This window comes from Sceloporus undulatus, chromosome 3 (assembly GCF_019175285.1).
Source record: "Sceloporus undulatus isolate JIND9_A2432 ecotype Alabama chromosome 3, SceUnd_v1.1, whole genome shotgun sequence".
NCBI lineage: Eukaryota > Metazoa > Chordata > Lepidosauria > Squamata > Phrynosomatidae > Sceloporus > Sceloporus undulatus.
Window position 1 is genome coordinate 182,493,713 of NC_056524.1, and position 22,737 is coordinate 182,516,449.

The following is a 22,737-nucleotide window of genomic DNA, read 5'->3' on the forward strand; positions in this document are numbered from 1 at the left end:
ATGCTCTCAGCTTTAACTCCAACTCCAACTCCTAGGTATTCCTTCATGGTAGAAGAGGGGGGGTTGGATGACCTCTTGGAATCCCTTCGAATGCTAGGTTTTATCCATCATGGCAGAATTTCTGCCATTGCACCCCACCCTGCCCCTTCTTCTCTTTTGTGAGGGTCACACACTCTCAGCCTCAGAGGCAGGGCATGACCAACTCTGCACTTCTCCCATGGTGATGCTAAGGTCATGCAATAATAATAATAATAATAATTGGCAAGGAGAGTGCACATTCTCTCAGCCTCAGAGGCAGGGCATGACAAACCTCTCTCCAGCTCTCTCAAGGTGATGCTAAGGCAAACCTACTTTTATTTTGCATATTATATATATATATATATATATATATATATATATATATATTTGGCAAGGAGAGTTCAAAATATCCATGAATAAGAGTGTGTGATGCATCCAAAAAGAGCATGGCATAAAGGGAAGAATGTCTTATCTACCACCAACACACAAAATGCCTCCCCTTTTGTTCTCTTTGGTTTTTCAAAGTAAATCTGTGAGTGAGCAAAGATGGGGGGGGGGGGGAATCACCCTAACAAAGGAAATAGCCTCTGGTAAAATCTAGGATGAATGGTAGCTTTTCTTATGCAAAATACCCAAATCCTGTAGGTCGAATTTGTCAGCTGAAAGTTTCTTCTCTTCATTTGGAAATGATTAAAAATCAAAATTCTTACTCATGATCGAGAAGTGATCAGAATTTCTTCTCTATAAAATGCTTTTGAAATTTTCGAATTAGACATATTTCTACTAATTTTCGAATTTTGGAGAATATTCTTTACATCCCTAGTTTATAGTTTATAGAAATTACCTTGCCAGAGACATCTATTGTAAATAAAAAAACCCAGGTAAGTTTATTAAATAACATTACAAAAGAAAGTATCTTAGTGTGGTTATGTTAACAACAACAATTGTAGGCTTTCAAATACTCTGTACTCCACTCTATCACTCTCAGTAGGAATACCAACCAAACCAGTTTGACTGAATCACAGTCTCCTGCCAAGAGACGGGGGGGGGGGTAGTGCTTTGAACTTTGGACTGTGTCTCTAGACAACAGGCTTCAGATCCCCACTCAGCCATGGAATCCCACTGGGTGACCTTGGGCAAGTCACACCCTCTCAATCCCAGAGAAGGGAAAAAAACAAATTTTGGACGAATTTTGCTAAGAAAACTCCACAATGGGTTCACTTTATGGTCGACATGAGTCAGAAACGATTTGAAGGCACATAACAGTAACAATTCACTTCTGAGTATTCCTTGCCTAAGAAAACTCTATGGAATTCATGGGGTTGCCACAAGTCAACAAGTGACTTGAAGGTACATACACACATATTTAGAATGCCTCACCCAAACTACAAACCCCAAAATTTGGTAGGAAGCAGCCATGGCTGAAAGTGAAATCATGCTACTATAATTGTGTAATGTGAAAGAGACATTATTCTTCTTGTGTTGGCTCCTACACCATTTACTGTATTTATTGCTCTGGTAGTGAGATGAATGTGTTAGATGACTAATTAGTTAAAGTGATGAATTGCAAATTGTGTGTTCTTTCTAGGGATTGCTCTTATACTATGAGCTTATTGAATCAACATTTGAAAAGACAAAGCTGCCAAGCCAAAAAGTTGATGCTTTTGATCATTTTCAGAAATGCTTTGCTATTTTAAAATTGCACAAGGAAAGAATGGATGAGGGCACTACACTTACCTCCATGGCTTGTGCTATGAAAGAAATGAAAGACTGGAAAGCAATTCGGGTTGATCTGGTTGTAAGCCCTTCTGAACAACATGCATTTGCTCTGTTGGGATGGACAGGATCAAGGGTAAGTAATCTCAGTTTCTCTTCTTTGGAAATGCAGACTTAATTTTGATATTGCAGCAGAGTATGCAGTTCCAAATACCTGAAAAAAAGTTTTCTAAGGTCTATAATTAACCTCATTCTTCTTTCAAAGGGTTCAGAATGGTATTTTAGTCTATTGAAAACAGTAGAATATGGGGCTGTGCACACCGGACATATGATGCACGCCCCGACTCCGCCCTTAGGGCAGTGTGATGACATATACCACTCCACATGACATGTGGCATCACAATGCAGCACCAAAGGAGTGCCTTAAAGCCTAGCTGCCATGGCTATCATGCCCTTTCCCAGGTGCAAAAAGGAGCTGGTTTTTGTGGCTCTTTTTTGTGCCCTGGAAAGGCCAGATCAGGGCCACGGTTGTTGTGGCCCTGATCCAGCGCAGCCCTTAGGGGCAGTCTGTAGAGCCCCTTACTTAATGGGCTTCATATGTTCACCAGGGACTTAGACCAAGAACTTTCCAGTAGAGGTTCAGTCCTTTATAACAACACTTGTCCTCCTCACCCTTGGTGTGCAACACTGACCCCATTTCAGCAAACTGGAACAACAGTGGTGGAGGTGGTGATGATAATGATGATTTATATCATTATTATCCTACATTTTCTCGCGTTTGGGCCTCATGGCAGCCTATAGTTCAAACAAACATGACGAAAAAGATTAAAATTAATTATACTATAAAAATGAATAAAATGTAAATGATTAAATAGAATACAGCAAATAGACAATCCAGCATATTATGCAAGGCCTGTTCCCCCTAAACAATGACTTCTCAAAGGCCTGCTGAAAGAAAAAGGTTTCATCTTCCTGTGGAAAGATAAGAAAAAGGGTGCAAGTCTAATCTGTTTGGGAAGGGAGATCCAGAGCCTGGGAGCAGCCACTGAGAAGGTCCTCACCATGTTCCTACCAGATGTTTCTGTGAGTGTAGTGGGACAGAGAGAAAGGCCTTCCCAGAAGATGTCAAAATGGGGGATTTCATATGGGGGAATATAGTCCTTCAGGTACCCAGGAGTTCTTTCCAATTTTTTGTTTGATTTTTGGCTGTGTTTTCATTTTGGGGCTGTGGGTCTTGGGATGTAAATGAGGCCACACCATCCATATGTTGCAGCTCCATCCATTAACTCAGAAACCTTTGGCATTCAGATGTTGATGAACTGCTTCTCCTTTTGTGCATCACCATTGACCAGGCTGGTTAATGCTGATGGGCATTAGAAGCCAATCGTATCTGGAAGGAAGCAGATTTCACAGTTCTGCATTACACCATAATGTAGTTGACTGTGTTGGATGCAACACATTGATAAAGAATTGTTATCGAATTCTGTTGTTCAAATTCTGTATGAGGGAAACCCAAATGGTAAAATAAATATTTTGTGCCTTTGTAGTCTTGAAGAATTTTAAATATAATATTATTTAAGCAAAGCACCATCCCATATGCTGAAACTGTGGAAAACCTTGCTTGAAAATTTGCAAACCCCATTAGAAGCATACTTCTTTGAAATTACAATTGAGTTTTGTTATAAAGGTTCTAAGAGAAAAGAAGTTTGGAAAGCCAGTTTTCTTGCTCGTTTAAAAATGTTTTTCTAATATCTCTGGCCCTGTAATAAAAGCATCAGAATCATAAATGCAATATAAACCAATTCAATAGTTTTAAATTAGTACTCTTAATTAATAAATTAATAGTCCCAATTATTTTTTGAAAGTAAATTTCATTTTCTTTTATGTTGTTCATTTTATTGTTTTACGGTATTATGATTGGTGCATGTTCTGCACCTCCCTGAGATGTTATTCAATGAATGTTGGTATAAAAATATTTTAACTAAGTATACATTGATTCTCTTGCTCATCCAAGTCAAGATGCATAGTACTCCAAGCCAGGTATGTTATGTTTTCTATAGAAAAGACAGAAACCTGGACTAACATCTCCAATTCTCTGTCAATAAAAATATAGAAACGTCCAGTTAACATGTTTCCCTTTCATGACATTCCAAACCAGTTGTCTGAAGTAGCTGACCCATTCTGCCTAATGGGAGATCAGGCCCTGCCAAAAGTGGTATTATATAGAATTTGTGTTTGTGATAGAGCATCTGATCTGTCCCTTAAACATATCTCTTCAGGCAGAGTATGTTCTGCCAATTAAGGCCACAATCTTATACCATTACCTGGGAGTAAGATTCATTGAGTTTCATGAGATTTACTGACCAAAGTGTTATTTAAAGAATTATCTTGCAAGTCTGATGCTCCCCATATCTGTGGGGGATTTGTTCCTGGACTTAACTGTTTATAAATGAAACAACAGATAATGGCAAACTGTCATACAATACCATAAAATTGCACTAGAGGACCTAGAGCATGGCTATAGAAGAGCCTCTCTTGTCATCTAGAGGTCCCCCAGTGTGACTTTATGGTCAGCTAAAGATGCCAGGGAGGGAGACATTCCACACCACTAAAGTTAAAAGCAAATGCCTTTACTGATACTGCAGATACAGAGGGTTTCGTGTATAATGTGTTCCTTCCATAGTGGCTAACAAATGCCTTTGAATCAGTGGTAGGAAATATTAGGCCCACCAGATGTTATTAACCTGAAATTGCCTGTAGTTTCAGTTAGCATAGCGATGCAAGCCATATCTCGTGGCTTCAATGTGAGTAGGGGAGAGGTGAAACTGATGTGGAACTTTTAAGAAGCTACCCAAGGCTTTGTCTACATGGGTGTTTTATGCTGAGTTCTGCCCAAGCTCACAGCATCCTAGTAACACGATGCATGGCCAAAACCCTGAATTGGATCTGGACTGTCTTTGTGACACCCACACCCAATTTAGGGCTTCGTCCCCCAAATATGCATTTTAAAAACTCACCCTTTGCAGTGGGTTTTCAGGGGTGATGATGGGTGGGCACCTTTTCACACGCAGTTCCCATTCGATGGCTGGTGTCACTATTGTGGGTGTGAATCACTGTGAAGTCAGAATGAGAAGCCCATCATTGAGATGAACAGGGACCATGTGGGAAGGCAGCTGCCTATTGTTGCTGGGGGGATAGAGCAAGGTAAGGGGAACTTTTATAGGGGGAGAGGAAATTGGGTCCAGAATATTCCTGGGCAGCCCAGAGTATTCTGTCAAGTACAGATTAGCTCCAAAATGCTGAACTCCACCCTCAAGAAAAGCAGCTGTTTAAGGTACTGAACTTTATCCCCAGAGCACCTTTACATTTTGGTCTAAAATCTAGAGTGCACACCACTGTCAAGGGAACCACTAGCTGTTATGGACCTCTTGTGAAGAATGCTGGGAATTACAGTTCAACGGCATCTAGAGAGCTGCACCATTCCCACTGCTGCTTTAAGCAGTTACTCCCCAGCACTTGGCAAACTTCTGCACTCCCTGAGAAAGTGCAAACACCTAAGCTTTTTTTGACTCAGACAAATTGTGTGAGTCACAAGCAAATGGAGTCCAGTATGTGTTTAAATTAAACCATCTCTTCTTATAAAACTATAACAATCAGCAAGGCAGTTAGTATCAGACAAAGCTAATGTGATGTAGTATTGCATGTCAAAAAACAGTCCCTCTGGGTGAGCATCCATTATGGAACTCACATGAACTGCAGGCTACATTCATTATAGAAAAGGGGGTAATGTATGATCGCAATTTCATATTTCTTAATGTTATCTGTACAGTAATAGGGACCTGACAGACTTCCTTGTAAATGGCAACTCTGCCTTAATGCCAGCTTTAAGGGATCATTCTTCCTCCACTATTTTAAAGCAGCTGAAATTGGTGCAGACCTGTTGCATGCATTCATTTCAAGTTCAAGAAGTCTATTTCACCACCAGCCTTTGGTAAATCTAATGCTGTGAATATTACACACACACACACACACACACACACACACAGAGAGAGAGAGAGAGAGAGAGAGAGAGAGCACTGAAAACAGAATTACTTTTTAAAGAAGGTAATTTTACTGAGTGAATTCAGATATCCACTTTGCTTTTTTGATACTAACATGGAATTTTTTATGTGTGTGCAGCAATTTGAACGTGATCTACGGAGATATGCCACCCATGAAAAGAAAATGAGGCTGGATAATCATGCTTTATATGATAAAACGAAGGTATTGTCTTTAGCTATTGTTGTCAAACTTCTTTTCTGTTGAGTGCTATCTGTTTTGGCTTCTGTTTGTCAGTCATATGAAACAATAACATCCATTCCTTTCAGAAGGACACAGTTCTCAAAACCTCTCACAATAGTAAATAAACCTCTTATTTCTAAGTTAATTGAAGGGCAGTTAGCAATTACCTTGAAATATTTCACAAGTGCAGCAGTATACGAAAAGTATACATCAGAAATTGTAATTTTCAATTACATTTTTCAAATACAGTTTCCAAAGAAATACCTGTGTTACTCTCTTGCAGCATAAAAAAGAGAAGGGAAGGAGAGGGGAAAGGAATGTAGCAGCACTTTTAAGACTAAATGAGGCTGCCCGCCTTGGTGGGACAGCCTGGTTGCCGCTGGGGGAGGCCCCGCGGTGGGTGTGAGCCTCTCCCGGCTTGAGCGGCCCCAGAAGCCTCGGCATAGGGCCGCTTGAGCCGCGATTGGCTCTTTTGAGGGGCGGGAGGCTGGACTTCCGCTCGTACTGCTGGGACTACAGGTCCCAGCGGGCCCCGCGGGTGGAAGTGCCCGCTGATTGGGCGGCGTCATCAGCTGGCGCTGCCCGGGATTGGTGGGGAGGCCAGGAGGCGGGCCCTGCTACTCTTTCCCGGCCTCCCATTGGACAGAGGGCCTACAAAAGGCCCACGAGGCGCCTGAGCTGGCACCATTTCAGCTCTGCTCACCCACCCACCCTCCCTCTATGGGTCTAGGTTGTTGTCACAACTTTGTGTGGCAGTTGCATAAGTCTTGGATCTGGTGAGCGTGGATTCCAGGGCTGCGTAGCGCTGGATCGGGAGTCCATTCGGACACGGGGGTGCTGCGAGCGATGCAGTGTTGCCATTGCGGGGGCATCACCAGCACAGCATCCCCCATTGACAAGGGATAGTTATGCGATGATACGCATTTGCGGATATGCAATCAATCGCTTGAGCAATCTATGGAGTGCGAGTGATAACCGATTATCCCTTGCCATCCCGAACTTTGGTTCATCCACTCAGTACTGGGCTGATTGATGACAGATCCAGACCTCATGCATTGGAGCCAACCCTATATTTCATGTTTTGCTCTGCCTTTTGTTATGTTAATAAAGTTGTGGCCTTTACCTCCAAAACGCTGTTTTTCCTTGTGTCCGCGGCGGCGTCCCTCTTAGGCAACTAGTTTTTATTTTTGCATGAACTTTTAAGGATATAAACCCACTTCTGCGGATGCTTGCAGAGCCCTGGTGGTGCAGTGGTTAAATGCCTGTACTGCAGCCAGTCATTCACAAACCATAAGGTTGCGAGTTCAATGCCAGCAAAAGGGCTCAGGCTCGACTCAGGCTTGCATCCTTCTGAGGTCACTAAAATGAGTACCCAGATTGTTGGGGGCAATTAGTTTACACTTTGTAAATTGCTTAGGAAGTGCTTAAGTGCACTTATAAATGGTATAGAAATGTACTTGCTATTGTTATATTACACAATGATCATAAATGCTCTGCTAGAAAGCATATATATACAGTGGTACCCCGGGATACGAAATACCCACGTTACGAAATTTCCGGGATACGAAAAAATCCCATAGGAAATAACTGTTCCGGGTTACGAAGGTTTTTTCGGGTTACGAAAATTTTTTTGGTGCTTTTCGGCGCTATTTCACACGAAATCGCGGCTTTTCCCCATTAGCGCCTATGGGTTTTCGGCTTGCGAAGGCTTTTCGGGTTACGAAAGCGGCGGCGGAACGAATTAATTTCGTAACCCGAGGGAGCACTGTACACACAGTTGTGGGTGTGGGATGGAATATAATAGGATCCAGAAAGTTACAATTCAAGACTATTGCCCTAAATTTTCAAAGGGCTGTGTACAGAGATTCAGGTCTTTCACGTTTTTAGAGTGGCCAGTTAGTGTTAGTCTGTGAAAGCAATAAATTTGCTTGGGTGAGAAGATTCCTTTTATTACAGTAGCAAGGACTCCAGTATTAATATATGTAGTGTACCATGAAGCCATTGTCTTTGTTCATACCTCTGTTAATGGACAGGAATTTGTAAATATAATCCAGCTGTTTCTCTTTCTAGTCTTCCTTTGTAATTTCCTTGTTCAAGAAGTTCAGTCTTTAAATCCTGTACTGTAGTTTTGAAATGTTCTGCAACTGGTTTTGGGTATTGCAATTTCTAATGTCAGATTTATGTCCATTTATACTCTTGTGTAGTTTTCTGTGTATAAAAGACTAATGGGGATTTATTCTCCACAAAATTTGCACATGTTTGATTTGCCTAGAAAACAGCATTTTCTGCCCAGAAAACTGCTTTTCTGTACAAAAATTAGTATTTCTTTCCCTTGAAATATTATTTTTCTATGCAGAAAATGCTGTTTTCTGAGCAGGCAATGCTGTTTTATGTTAAAAACAAATACCTGCAAATTTTGTGCAGAATACAATCCAAATTGCAAATAGACATTGAAAACTTCATGATTTTCAAGTTTCTTGCGGTGGGAACAAAATTGCTGAAATTGCTCATTGTTACCTCTGAGAAGAAACCTAGTGAAAAATTATATCCCTAGTCCTTGTGAACTACACATCAAAAAGATCTTAAGGGTCACAGTAGCGTGTTGGTATTGTAGAACAGAATAGTTCCCTGTTGTTTCTGTCTCTAGCCACTTTTCCTTTACTCCTATGATAGAATACTAATCTAATCCCTATGGATTACTGGTGGGTTACAATAAGAGAGATTAACAGGTTTTCAAATTATACAAGAAGCACCACATTTGTTCTTGTGGTTTCTGAGTACACTATTGCTTGTGTGACCAGTAGTGCAACAAGGTTGTACACCAAAGCTGCTCCACTTGATACTGCTTTGCATCTTTCCTTCTTTGTGCTTAGACCAGAACTAGGTGTCTGTGAGCACAACATCATTTTCCCTAGTATGGGAGTTGGTAAACTTCAGCTATCCAAAATGAAACTTAAAAGTGTCTAGAAGTCAACTTTTAGTTTTGCAAACCCTCTTATGGGGAATTCAAGGGGCAGGGATTCTCTGAGCCTTGTTTAAAAAGAAAATCACTGCTTTTGAAGGCATCCAAGAATGGCAGTTCTAATTTTTCAGCTACGTTTTTTTTTAGAGGATAGGGGCAGGAGTCCACAAGAGGGGATCTGCAGGCCACATGTGAACAATTGGCTGCACAGTGCCCACCCCTGCTGTAGTGAAGCAGAACTGTTGGTTGCTGTCTCAAGTATGTGTGTTTTAAGTGATCACTAGTTTGACAAGATGTATAATGGGAAAGAAATTAAGGTAGGGAGTGTTGCAGTAGAGAACATGATCTTATGTCAAGATTATGGGAAAGAGATGATTGTTATGGTTTGGCACCTGAGGGGGAAGCAGCAATAATTTCCCTAAAGCAAAACTGAGACCCAGTTTTTCCCTCCCATACACAATTAACAGTATGGGAGGAAGTCCTCATTTCACTCTGTAATCCATTAGGGGGCTTCATTTGAAAGTACTTGCTAATTTTTAATGAATATTTTCTCCGTTATGAAAACAACCCCATCCCCTTTAATAACCTTCAAACAATTCCTCTGAAAGCATTGGTCTATTCAGGAAGCATCACCTTCATTTTGAATTGACCTTGCATTGTTTTTTAAATGTCAGCACACAGTTGAAATTGATTGGCCCCATAGTTTCTCAGTCAGCTAGCAGCTCTGATATAATTAAACCAGGAACTATAAGTCTTACTCTTTACTTTGGTCCTGTGTGATTGTGTGATGTCAGCACAGAGGCAAATGTAATTGGCACAATCATATCATAGTGTGATCGCATTCACTGTGTGATTCTTGATTTATGGTTATAAGCTATCTGAGTAATGCATGAGATCAGGAGGTGATCAGGTATGAGAGAGAGAAAGAGAAAGAGCAAGTATAATTGAGGTGAGGTGGGTGAGGTTCCAGAAGCAAGCAGCAAGAGCTAAAGAAAACACTGGAAATTGTAGTTTCCTAAAATACATGAGGAAATAATCCCTAAATGGCATGGTCCTGTTTACAAGCTTTTAAAGGAAACTAGCTTTTAAAGGCAGTTTCAAGGTACAAGAGAGTAGAAAAATTCCCCATGGCTCATCTTTCTAGTTTCTTTAATTTCCCAAAGGAATATACTAAACAAGCTTCAGTTGACCTTGAAAACAGAAGATTAGATGAAGCTAATATAATTATTGAAAGCTCATCCAAAGAAAGGGGGGCATATTCTCATGGTAATATGTCAAAACCTGGAGGATGAGCTAAAGGCCTATGATGCTATTCTTTTACCCCAGGCTGTGTTTATTCATTAAAAAAAAAAAAGCTCCTCTGAATTTTCCTTGGTAAGCACTCTAAATAATTTACGGTAAAATTTTGCACACAATAGAGCACTTCTAAAATCAAAGAATAGCATTAATAATTGACCTGACATAATTTTCTAATTTCAACTAGTTATTTAAAGATTGGTAACAAGAAAACCAAGCTAACTTCTCTGGGAAGAAGTTCCACAAGCAGGATGTTGTTAAAAAGAAGGCTCTATCTTCTTCAGGTGGTGGGACATGGGTCAGTGACCCAGGTCCGGTACAGACAGGTACAAAGTGCCAGCCTGTGGGTGGAGTCATGGCGGAGTCATGGCGGAGCATCCGCATGCTTGATGCCATGACTCCACCCCCTCAAGCCATGACGCCATGCACCATTCTAGATGGTACGTGGCATTATGGTGTGACCCTGGCACTGCATCTAGATGATGCAGTGCCAAAAGGCCATCACAAAGCCACGCTGCCACAGTTGTGGCACCTTTTAGAGGGCGCAAAAAGGAGCTGCATTTTGCGGCTCCTTTTTCTGCCCTCTGGAGGCTGGATAAGGGTCGTGGTGTGCAGTGGCCATGGCCCCGATCCTGCCAGTAAAGGTGTGGCTGCATGCCACCCCTTAAGGGCTGTTTGTATAGCCCCTCAGTTGCAGACTGTAAGCTATTGGCAGGTTCATATACAAGGATGAGGTCTCTCAGATATTCTGCTCCCAAGCATTTTAGGGCTTTACATGTGAGAACTAGTAGCAAACTAATTAAAGCTTAGAAACACATTTCTTTGAAAGCACCCACCTACTTAGGAAGCATTACCCTTTTTCTGTAACGACTTTGTGAATAATGTCAGCACAGCATCCGCATATTAGTTACACCTTCCAACAAGAATGCTCTTTCCTTCCCTTGTTTATTATTATTTTTATTATTATTAAATTTCATTTATACAGTGTTGTAGGTTTATACAGTACTGTACTTTGTTGTCTGCCTTTGTGAAGTTGTAGTCCCAGAAAGTAACTTTTCTGAACTCTGAGTTGAGACCAGAATATAGAAACATTCCTCACTCATGTCTTTCTAAACACAGCATCCACATATTTTTACTCCACATAAGGTTTTGAGAAACATCTCTTTATTCATGATATCCACAACAGCCTATAAACCACCTCATTGTAGTATGAAGTGACCCAGAAACAAAACAATTTGAATAATTGATATAGCTCTTTTCTTATAAGCAAGCAGCAGAACGATTCATATATATCATGTGATAAATGCATTAAATTCTGGTAATATCCTGCAATGAATATTGTTTTTTTTAAAGCATCTCTCTTATAAGCTTGGGGCTGTTTTTAAAAGTTACTGAAGTATAACAAAAACATATTAGTTGTTAGTTCTACATCCTGTGAAAACTAAAGATGTCAAAGAGTAGATTAAGTGATTTGTATTGCTGAATGGGTAATAAAGAGAGCAGCTAGAGAGTTGATGAATACTAGATCTGGCACCGACACTTGCTGTCCTTGAGCCCACCTCAGGTGCCTGCCCCCTTTGAAAAACTCTGGTTTTGCCTCAGCATTCAGTGCAGCCCTATGCTTCTGGTATAGCTATCATAAATTTTCTCCAATGGGCATGCCATAATGTCATTCTGAGCCACTGTGAGATATTTAAAAGCTGATTAAATCAAGTTACCTGGTGCTGTTTAGGTGCTTGTGGCTGCCACCCAGTAATTCTATTTGGTGCCCATCAACAGAAGAGATTATTATTGTTATTGTTATTGTTATTGTTATAATTATATAGCACTGTAGATTTACATAGCGCTGTACATATAAACAATAAATGATAAACAAAAAGGAAACTTGATTAGGGGCCCTCAGATTGGAAGTTGGCCCCTTATTTAACCCACAGCTTGGAAAAATTACTTTTCCCATAATCCTCCCAGCCAGCAAGCCATTGTCCAAAAAGAAAGAAAAAGAAAGAAAGAAAGAAAGAAAGAAAAAAGGTAATTTTCAGGCTCTATGCTTTCATATATTACCTCTTTTTTCTCTTTAGTCTGAATAACTAGAGCACTCTCTATGTAACTACAGAGAATAATTGCATCTGAACACCTGCTGCCCTTTTAGCACAGAAAGCCTTCTGCAGTGCCACTGCATTGTTTGATGCAGAGAACAATTCACACATTAGAAATGATCTAATAATATCTTCATTTAATCCAGCATTTAGAACCATGATTAGTTGTACAAAAAGCTATTTTGTCATTACTTTGTTTACAGTGCTAAAGTTTTAAATATAACCAAGCCCATTTTGGCATTTTAGCACAGGATCATTTGTGTTACCCTTCACTTGTACTCCTTTATTTTGATTTTTGGAGACTGGTTTTGGAAAGAACTTTATATTTAGCATAGGAAATCATGACTAATATGAACTAATATCAACCATAGTTCTGTTGTATACTGGGAAGTATTTGTGACTTCAAATGGATTTGCAAATCAGAATAAGAGAAGGAGAGCTGGCTAGTGTTCAAAATGATTTATATCTGAGGCTGGGCACATTGAATCTTTTAATGTTGGGAAGTGAGGTATGAGATCACACCCAAGAGAGCAAAAGGGCTCTCTGTTGCTTGTTTCATCAGCAAGCAGAAAATATTCAGCTCCATTCTTTTGAAAAGCTGGTGAATGTTCAGCTCTTCCCTGTCGGGGAGCCATCTGTATACATTTCTTCTCAAAGCAGAACTAGAAAGGGCTGGAATACCCTGTGGAAGCAATAGGGCAGAAGAGCCAGCTAATGGCTTCCTTCACCCTGATGCCATGCTTACAGATAGTGGCAAAAATGCACCAAATCTAGTTCTTCTGCTGGAGCTCTCAGGCTTCTGAAAATGACCTTGGTGGTCCCAAGTGCTATGAGAGACATCAAACTATTACTCTGCATACCTTCGACATATACAACAGCATAGAGCATAATATTATATCTTGCTTTGTAAAGAGAGTAACATGAATTGGTTCTTATAGCGAATAATTCCTTGAAGAACTCCATATGATCAATACTTCAACTGTATATTAATTTCAGATGTTAAGGCCACAATCCTATACAGCAAGAATGAGCAGAGTTCAGCTCTGAGGTTACCTGTGCTCGCCAAGGCTATTTGTGCAGTTCTCAGACTGCCCAGCTTGCTAAGCTTGACCTGCCAGGAGAGGCATTTCATCTTTTAATTAGATTGCAGGGGGTGCTTAAGCTGGTTAACATAAAACAGTACAGTGGTACCTCGGGATACGAAATACCCAGGTTACGAAATTTTCGGGATACGAAAAAATCCCATTGGAAATAATTGTTCCGGGTTACGAATGTTTTTTCGGGTTACGAAGAAAATTTTTGGTGCTTTTCGGCGCTTTTTCGCACGAAACGCGGCTTTTCCCCATTAGCGCCTATGGCAATTCGGCTTACGAAGGCTTTTCGGGTTACGAAAGCGGCCGCGGAACGAATTAATTTCGTAACCCGAGGCACCACTGTATATGTTTTGCAAAACCAGAAGTGAATTCTCAACGAATCCCTGTTTTTCTTTTGGCATTTTGGACAGGTCATGTTGTCCCTTGAGAGTCTTTGGGCAGAAAATTGACTCGTGGCCTTACTACAGTTGCCCTATGCTGTTATACAGGTTTAAGGGAGAGGGTGAGGCCTCAAACTCCTTCCCATTTGGTTATGCTTATTAGACTTGCTGGATATTATGATTCAACAATATCTGGTGGGCTGCACAGTTCCTATCACTGTTTGATTGAAGGGAGTGGGATATATTTCTGAAAAGAGACATTTAAGATTGTAATGAGAAATGTGTATTTGTGTAGCTTGGGTAATGGCAGGCAACACTGATGGGTCCAGGTGCCAACTTCATCCCCCCAAAAAAAACCCCCACTGCTGTGCCATTTTTGGAGGGGTCTTTGGTGGCTATGCAAAACAACCATGGGATTTCAGGGGGCCAATGAGTCACATGTTGGCCACCATTCACTTTTTGGGTGCTATTTAAAAACAAGCCATCAAGTTACTCTTAAATGGGGAAATTAGTGGTTGCAGTGTTACATTCAGTTGAGACATGCAGGATAGCAGTCCATAATGAAGTTGGACTCTATAGATAATTGGCTCCTCTTGCAGTTAGAACAGTTAAACCATGGGGAGCAATCCAAAGTATTGCAATGACCCCATCAAGTGTTTCTTTTCAACTGCAGCTCTTCAGACAACTTCCCAGTATTTTCTCAGTATTTCTTTGTAGATTTTGGGGCTACATTTGGTTGACAAAAGGCTGAGAAGCTTCATGTTATGCATACACAGCAGATCTCCAGATGGATCTTTGGGTCCTGGCCTATGTGCCTACAACTTATCTAGACTGTAAATGAACCACTTTAGTTGTTAAAACTCTTTCGGTAGCAACTGAGAACATTTTGTTTCATATTTGTTTTTATTACAAAGGAATTGTGGAAGTGGTTTCCCTTTGCCAAGTTAAAGAGGGGCTTTTAATGGTTCTTTGCAAAACTGGAAGCTATAGTCTAAAGTTTGGCAGATGCTCTGCAGAAAATTATGTGGTGATAACAGAGAGGCAGTCAGTCTTGAGAGAACATCTTGATGAATTAAACATGGTACAGCTGCAGTGTTTGCTTTCAATGTCGGCAGTAATGACTGGATTAGCCATAAAGTAAACATAAAGATTCCAAGTTTATAATATTGATTTCCAATGTGATCGGTGTTGTTCACATAATCATTACTACAATTAAACATTGAGTCATTGTAAACAGAAGAGCCATTGTGCATCCAACACTGGGAATTAGTTCTTCTCTGCACCTGGCCTGCTTTAGAAACCAAGTGTTAAAATTCCAGCTCTTCCTTCATAATAAAAGAAAGAAAGAAAAAAGGATGACCATTCACTTTTGTGCACATAGAAGCTTTTTGCAGAGCAATCCGGTTGGCAGCTTTAATAGCTGAAGGTTCATAATCTTGGGGTCACTTTTACATGGCCAATGTGTAAATCTGCTTAAATCTAGAATAAAGGAAACGTACCATGTGAACAACATTCTTAGAGATGTTGTGGTTCTGCTAAAAGTAAATATCTTGAAATCATGTGGTCAGCACAAAAGGTGATGATAGAAGCCCAGTCACTACCGTGAGTATAAGAACAATGCAGTTGACGTTCTAACTGTTGATCTTCTAGCAGTTGGTTAATCAACTGGCAGTGAGGTGGGCTGTGATTGTATCTGCCCTACACAATTGTTATTATTGTTGTTAGCTGCCTTTGAATAATCTTCACTTCATGGCAACCCTGTGGATGAGACATATCCATATTCCCCTGTCTGCAACCTCTCTGCTCATGGTCTTCATGCCCAGGACTGTTTCTTTCTTGATTGAATCTAAACATCTGGAATGGGTCTTCTTCTTTTTCTACTGTCTTTCACCTTTCCTAGCATAATTGTCTTTTCTAATGATTCATTTTTCCTCACAATATGCCCAAAGTTTAGTCATCTTGGCTTCCAGCGAGAGTTATAAAACATTTTGATTTGTCATCCATGATATCCTCAGCATTCTTCTCCAGCATCACATTTGAAGTGAGTTGATTTTCTTTCTATTGGCTTTTATTCACTGTCCAGCTCTCACATCTGTACATGATGATGGGGACTACAGTGGCTTGGACTAACCTCACTTTAGGGTTCAGAGTTATGTATTTACACTTAGGATCTTGTCCTAGTTGCCCTTCCTAATCCCAGCCTCCTGATTTTTTGACTGCCATCTCTGTTTTGATCAATATTTGAACCAAGGTTTGCAAACTCTGTGACTATTTCAATTACTTGTTGTCTAGGCCGAGTTCTTGTATTTTTTGTTTTTTTAAAAAAAATGTTCAGCATTAATCTGACCTTGACATTTTCCTCCTTGGTCTTCATGAGTAATTGCTCCAGCTCTTTGTTTGTTACCGCTAATAGTATTGTGTCATCTGCGTATCTTAGGTTGTTGATGTTCTTTCCTCCTATCTTCACATGTTCTGCCTCTGAGACTAAGTGTGTTCTGCTTATGATATTTTCTGTATACAGGTTGAGTAGATAGAGTTTTAGGATGCAGCCTTTCCTGATCCCTTTGCTGATTGGGAACCATTCTGTTTCTCCTTATTCTGTTCTGATGACAGCTTCTTGTCCCAAGTACAGGTTATGATCAGGACAATCAGATGCAGTGGCACTCCCATTCATCTTGGTGAAATCTTTTCATGTTCTATGCAGTCAAAGACTTCATTGTAGTCAATAAAGCATGTGCAGAATTTCTTCTGGAATTACTCCATGCTTAGTTCACAATTACTCCCCACTTTTATAACATGTCCCTTTGAATGTCATAGTTGTATCTTATGATGTCTTAGGATTTGCAATATGTTGAGATACTTGAATTTTTTCTGCCAAAGAGTCCTAGTGCTAAAGTCCTAGATAGTGAATGAAAGCAGTGGCCCTCAATTGTTGATCTTCCAGATGTTTTAGACTTGGGCATTGACCAAGGTGGCAGGGGCTTCTGAGAATTGAAATCCAAAGCACGTGGATGACCAAAGTTTGACAACCAGTGAACTAGAGCTGTCCAGCAAAGAATTCTAAGTATCTCATCAAACTACAAATCCAGCATCCTGCAGGATGGAACAATTGCAGTTAAAGTGGTATCTGGCTGCTATAGCTGCTTAGCATAGATACACTTTGGGTCCATGTACTTCCAACAGCATCTCCAGACTTGTGTTTCCTGTTTGCCTTCCATTTCTTGCTTTGACTCCTGCCAAATGATTCTTTAAATCCAGCAAAACCTTGTCAGTTCATTTGAGGTTTTAAACAGGCCTTCTGTTGTTCTATGGAGCTTTAGGAGTGAGTCAGCTGTGGTTGCCAATGGCTCAAATACTCTGAAGTTTGTAATCTGAACCTTGGGACACACAACTAATTAATTGTACTGGGGCAACAGGTTCTCTATTCTGAGGTCCATGAGCAACTTTAGCATAATTAAAGCCTGCTGCAATGTATTTATGCCAAGGGCATTCTGGTATAGATTGGTTTAACCAGTCTCAAAGCTTTTTGCTATAAAGAGAACAACTTCTCTGATCTGGCTGTAAGGTAAAATAATTAAATGCAATACAGCCTCAAAGTTAAAGAAGAATGTCTCTCATGTGAATGCTATAGCTTAAAAGACTTGAACTGTCTTTCTGTTGTTTTCACACTACAAAATATCTTCGTGCTAACTTGCTTCAGTCATTTTCATAGTAATTTGTTTGTACTGGAAAAAATATCTGGAAAATGCCAAGATAATTGATCATTATGATCATGTCTACAATCCAGTACAGAATTTTGCATACTTATGTACATAGCAGTAAGTCAAACCCCCCCCCCAAATCATATACTATAATCATACTACCATTGGTTAGGGAAGGCAGCAAACTTGGATCATTAGTCTAGTTGTTAAATTGTTTTATGGTCTCATGGATGAAATTTGAATTTTATTTGTTTTGGCTAAAACAGGTTGATATATGAAGACAACTGATTTTACCACTGAACTTCACTATTTAGATACAGCTGAAAATATATCCAACAAGATGTTTGGCAGGGAAGGGGGAGAAGGAAGGATGTGTTTTCCATGACAAATAGCCAGTCACTGCCATTTTTGCTTTGTGTGAAGCAGGAACAGGCAACTTCCACAAAGCTCTTGGGCTAAGTTACTTTATGTAGCTTAAACCATATGAGAAGCCCCTCTATCTGAAAAAGCACTTTAGTAGGCAGTATGCCACTTCAAAGCTTTGTTACAGTTCTATAAGCAAGCACTTCAATGCATATTCATGTACTCATCAATCCCAGCAGGCTAACTGGACAAGTACATCTGTGGTGACGGAGAGACCGAGAATTCATTTGACTTTGCGGGCATTCACTCTTATTTTTTTTTCTACCAAGGAGATGCAGATCTCTGCGGCGATGCAATACCGAATCGATGTACCCACTATGTTTATTGTGATCAAATCTCTCTAAGGCATTTTAACCTGGTTTGGCATTCACACTGCACATCAGCATGGCAGCGCTTCATGGCAAGGAATGATCCCAATAATCAAGATCAATTCAGTAGCACATTCACACTACTGAAGATCTGGATTGCTCTGGCCCTTAAAAAAAAAGATACAGTTAAGTACCCTGTGCAAAATGCACTGGATTAAGTGGGTTTTTCACACACTCCACAAACCATGGCAGGTGCATTCGGGGCCAGTGTGGATGTTGTGAAAATTACCTGGTTTTACACCGGGTTATTTTCATAGTGTGAATGGGACCTTTGGCCAGAGTCTTTTTCAGGTGGAGAGGCTTTTAAAATGGTTTAGTTTGAATAAAGTTTGAATAAGGACCTATAGGGAGTCCCAGATGTCCCACAAACTTCCTGATGTTCCCTGCCTTGATCTGGGGCTGAGTGCATCTCCTCCTGCACCCTCTTTCCAACCTAAGTGAAACAGTCATCCTGTATTGTTCACAGGGAAGCAATTTTGCTAACATCATCCCCCCCCCCCTCCATGTGATTTAGGCTCATGAAGGGGAGCTAATGATATTGCCTCCACAACCCCCTAAAGGGCATGTTCAGCAGTTTGTTTGTTTTTTTAAAATTTATGGGAGTGTGAATGTCATGGGGACACATGCAGCATTCCTGAGGCATCCAAGGAAGTGGCATTCAATGTTGTACGTTGCCCAGTGTTGAATGTTGAAAACAATCATCCTGTACCTTCTGTAGCACATACCACAGGATCCTTATGTGAAAGGCTGCAGGGATCAATTCTGCACCCTTGGCTATGAGGCTGGAAAGGAAGACCACATGCCTTTCTTTCATTAACATCAGGGGTTGGAAACCTTTTTTTAAAAATGTGGAGGTGTGTTTTGGCCCCATGTTCTCAGTTGATGGTGCTAAAATCAGTGGTGGGCTACAATAGGTAAGACCATTTCTCTTTCTCTTTTTCTCTCTTTCACCTCCTCCCACCATCTCTTGCTTTCTCTTTCCCTGTATCCACCTACTAGGATTCTGGAAAGGGGCCCAATTGTGCTTACTGGTTCTGATTATTTGCAAGAGGATTTTGAAATTAGGCTGAGGGCGACATGAGATCAAAGTGATGGTAATCTATGTTTTAAGGACAGAGGTTTCTGACTCGAGTTTGCATGCAGAATCTTGCAGCAACCTGATCAAACAGACAAAATTACTGTTGGTCTTTTTTGCACCATACTGGTTTGAGGATTCTGGGATTTTTTTCTCCAAACATTGGTGCCAGCATAGGTATTAAGAATGCAGAGAATATGCTGAAAGTTTCTCATATTTGATGAGCAAGGAGTGCCTTGATATTTGGAGATACCCCATGTAAAGGAAGGGAAGAAGGTTATCTGCCACAGAAATTTTTGCATTTGGAGGATTTTTTGAAAAAAAAAAAATTAAAAAAAACATGAATGGGTTTTACAGGGAAAAACCAAGTTGTTTTGTTGATGTGCTTTGCATAAAAATATACTTTGTATAAAAATTTATTGCTTTTGGTATTTTCTTTACACAAAAAAACATGTTTGAGAACTTTTCACCCCAAAGTCCAGAATGTGAAAAATAAAACTCATAATTTCACCCTGTGCAAAGAGAACCTTCTATATTTATTGTTCTTGTGTGCAAGATTGAAATAAATGAAGATTTATATCCCAGCTAATGACCATTGTGTGCATACCTGCTATAATATGCATTTATACTCTAGGTAGACTGAATCATGGATTTTACACATGAACTCTCCTTTGTTCTGAGCACTTAATACGAACATGCCGCTCCCACTGGAAAAATGCTTCCACAGTTCAATTTTAAACAGACTTTTACATCCCCCCCCCATTGACCTCTAGCATTTTAATTACTCTTTTGCTGAGCACACTTTGGGCAGGGTTTTTTTTTTTCCAGTGTGAGAAGGCAAGTGACTACATGCAGAAGAAGTCCAATAGGACTATTTCTGCTCTGATAGTCACCAGTCCATATATGTACAAGTAGCATACTAGAATACTATGGGGAATGAGAAGTTTGGGTATGCCTCCTATATTCAGCACTCTACCTCTGCTCAGTTAAATTTTATACAGCAGCCAATCTCACTACATGTGTCGTCTAGCAACATATAGCTCTGAGTTGTACTGGGACTCTTTCATACATGGGGCAGTATGTCTTTGCACAGACAGACACCATACCTATCACATTTATATAATATAAATACAGTAAACATATGCATATGGAGAAGGAAGAGGAATAAATTGAATAGACTGGTAGAAATTTATGTTAACATGGACTTCAGGATCTCACCCAATTTGCAAAAACATAGTTGTAGTATTAACACCTGCATAATAAATCTATTTTGTCTAGTAAACTCATTTCATAGATTAGATATTTTTTAAAAAAAACTTTTCTGATAGAAATACATGCAATTGCATTTCTCTCTAATTACAAAACTTGTCCAAAGGTTAAAATGAAACTAGGGTATATAGTTTTGGTTCATATTAGCTTCTAAATGTATTCATGCTTAGAATCATTAGAATAAATTTCATTGCATATTTTAATATCAATCCTCATGATTTTTCTCAAGGGCCCAGAGTTGACGGCTTGTGCTTGGAAAAACTCCTTGTTCAATCAGAGTTTGTTATAATGTCATTTCAAAGAGTGATGGTGTTCTATCTAACTTATTTGTTATTATATTTGTAGCTGGATTAGAGGTAGATTAGATCTTTAAAGGATGTACTGCACTGTGGATATTTCTACAACATTATACCAGTTAAATGCAAAATTTACATTCTTTGTACAATATAATGCCTGAGGCACATCAAATTGTTTATCCCTGGGGACTGTTGTTCTATAAAAAAGAAAGTACGTGGCTTTCTTGTGTATAATACAGTGCAAAATTGCTTCTTCCCCTATTCCATGCAATACAGATTTCATATTGGTATTCCATTTGCTCTTTTGAGATTTTATCCTTTATTACTTCTCTAGTTGCTACGGTACCTGCATTTGCCCTCAAGGTTCTTGTTCATATGGTCCTCTTCAACCAGGTTGTTGTCTTTGTGCGGAAGTCAATCCAGATCTTTCAGATGTGCCAGTTGCTCAGTGACAAATTTCTTTTCCAATAAAAGATGCAGCTGTAGCACTGTAGGTTTTACCAGGCTATTTTTAATCTGAGGTTTCTTGAAATGTATTTCTTTTCTTTTAATTTTGTGTCTTTTTTGTGAGCACTTTTGGGCATTCATCAAGCAGAAGGGTGTAGATGATCAAATATGGTAAATAAATCAAATTAGCTCCTGTTTAGACATTCTGATTGTGCCTACAGTCAACAAGGGCAAATAGATCAGTCATTGAATATGTATCATGTCATTTTTGCATGTGTTCATAGTGACATCTGTTTTAATTTGGATTTAAATGTACAGACCATCTGTGAAAAAAATCTGGATAAAATTATTATCTAAAAAATCCTTACAAGGTACTGAGAAAGCTGCTTTTCAGTGTATTTTCCCTCCTCCTCCTCCTTTAAAAACAACAACACAGATATAGCTACTCCAAGTTAGTAGAAAGCTTAGCAGATGTTAATGTGCTAAGGCTGTGTAGTGACCATAAGATTTGGCTCAGACCCAATGTGTTGATTCAGAAAATAGACTAATTCAGAAACTTCCACATTCAGTTTAATCTACATCTGGATCTTGATCCGGAAAATTCAGATTTTCATGTCTCCTACTGACTGTCATTGGAAATCAACAAATGGATGTAACTTCATTTTGTCAGATGTGGATTGCATCTTCTGATATAGTAGCCATCTGCAAGAGAAATATGCCTATAAAACTGCAAACAAATAGATATTCGGGTGGTGGTGGTATATAGGTTAAATCTCCTTTATTTGGAATTTCAAAATCCAAAATAATTCAAAAATCAGGTTTTTTTTCCATGGATGGCTGAGATTCTGACACCTTTGCTTTCTGCTGGTTCAATGTACACAAATTTTGTTTCCTGCACAAAATTATTTAAAATATTACTGTATATACTCATGTATAAGTCTAGAAATTTCAGTCAAAAAATTGACCCAAAAATCCTGAGTTGACTTATTCATGTGTCAATCTAGCTACTCTAAGTACTGTACGTTAACCATCCCCCAGTGAAAGGCAAAAACATAATATGTCCTGGAATCATAGAATCAGAGAGTTGGAAGAGACACCAAGGGCCATCCAGTCCAACCTCCTGCCATGCAGGAAATCACATTCAAAGCATCCCCAACAGATGGCCATCCAGCCTCTGCTTAAAGACCTCTAAGGAAGAAGACTCCACTACACTCCGAGGGAGTTAGTTCCACTGTTGAACAGCCCTTACTGTCAGGAAGTTCCTCCTAATGTTGAGGTGGAATCTCTTTTCCTGGAGCTTGCATCCATTGTTCCT

At 39.8% G+C, this 22,737-nt stretch overlaps 1 protein-coding gene across 1 annotated transcript in view; it reads left to right on the forward strand.

Annotated features, from left to right (window-relative positions):
• The window catches only part of DNTT (DNA nucleotidylexotransferase), a 151,822-nt gene that overhangs the window by 116,185 nt on the left and 12,900 nt on the right, over positions 1 to 22,737 (forward strand). Inside the window, exons 8-9 of the mRNA XM_042459023.1 lie at positions 1,607 to 1,870; positions 5,914 to 5,997. Of these exons, the coding sequence (XP_042314957.1) occupies positions 1,607 to 1,870; positions 5,914 to 5,997 (348 nt within the window). The remainder of the gene's footprint in view (positions 1 to 1,606; positions 1,871 to 5,913; positions 5,998 to 22,737) is intronic.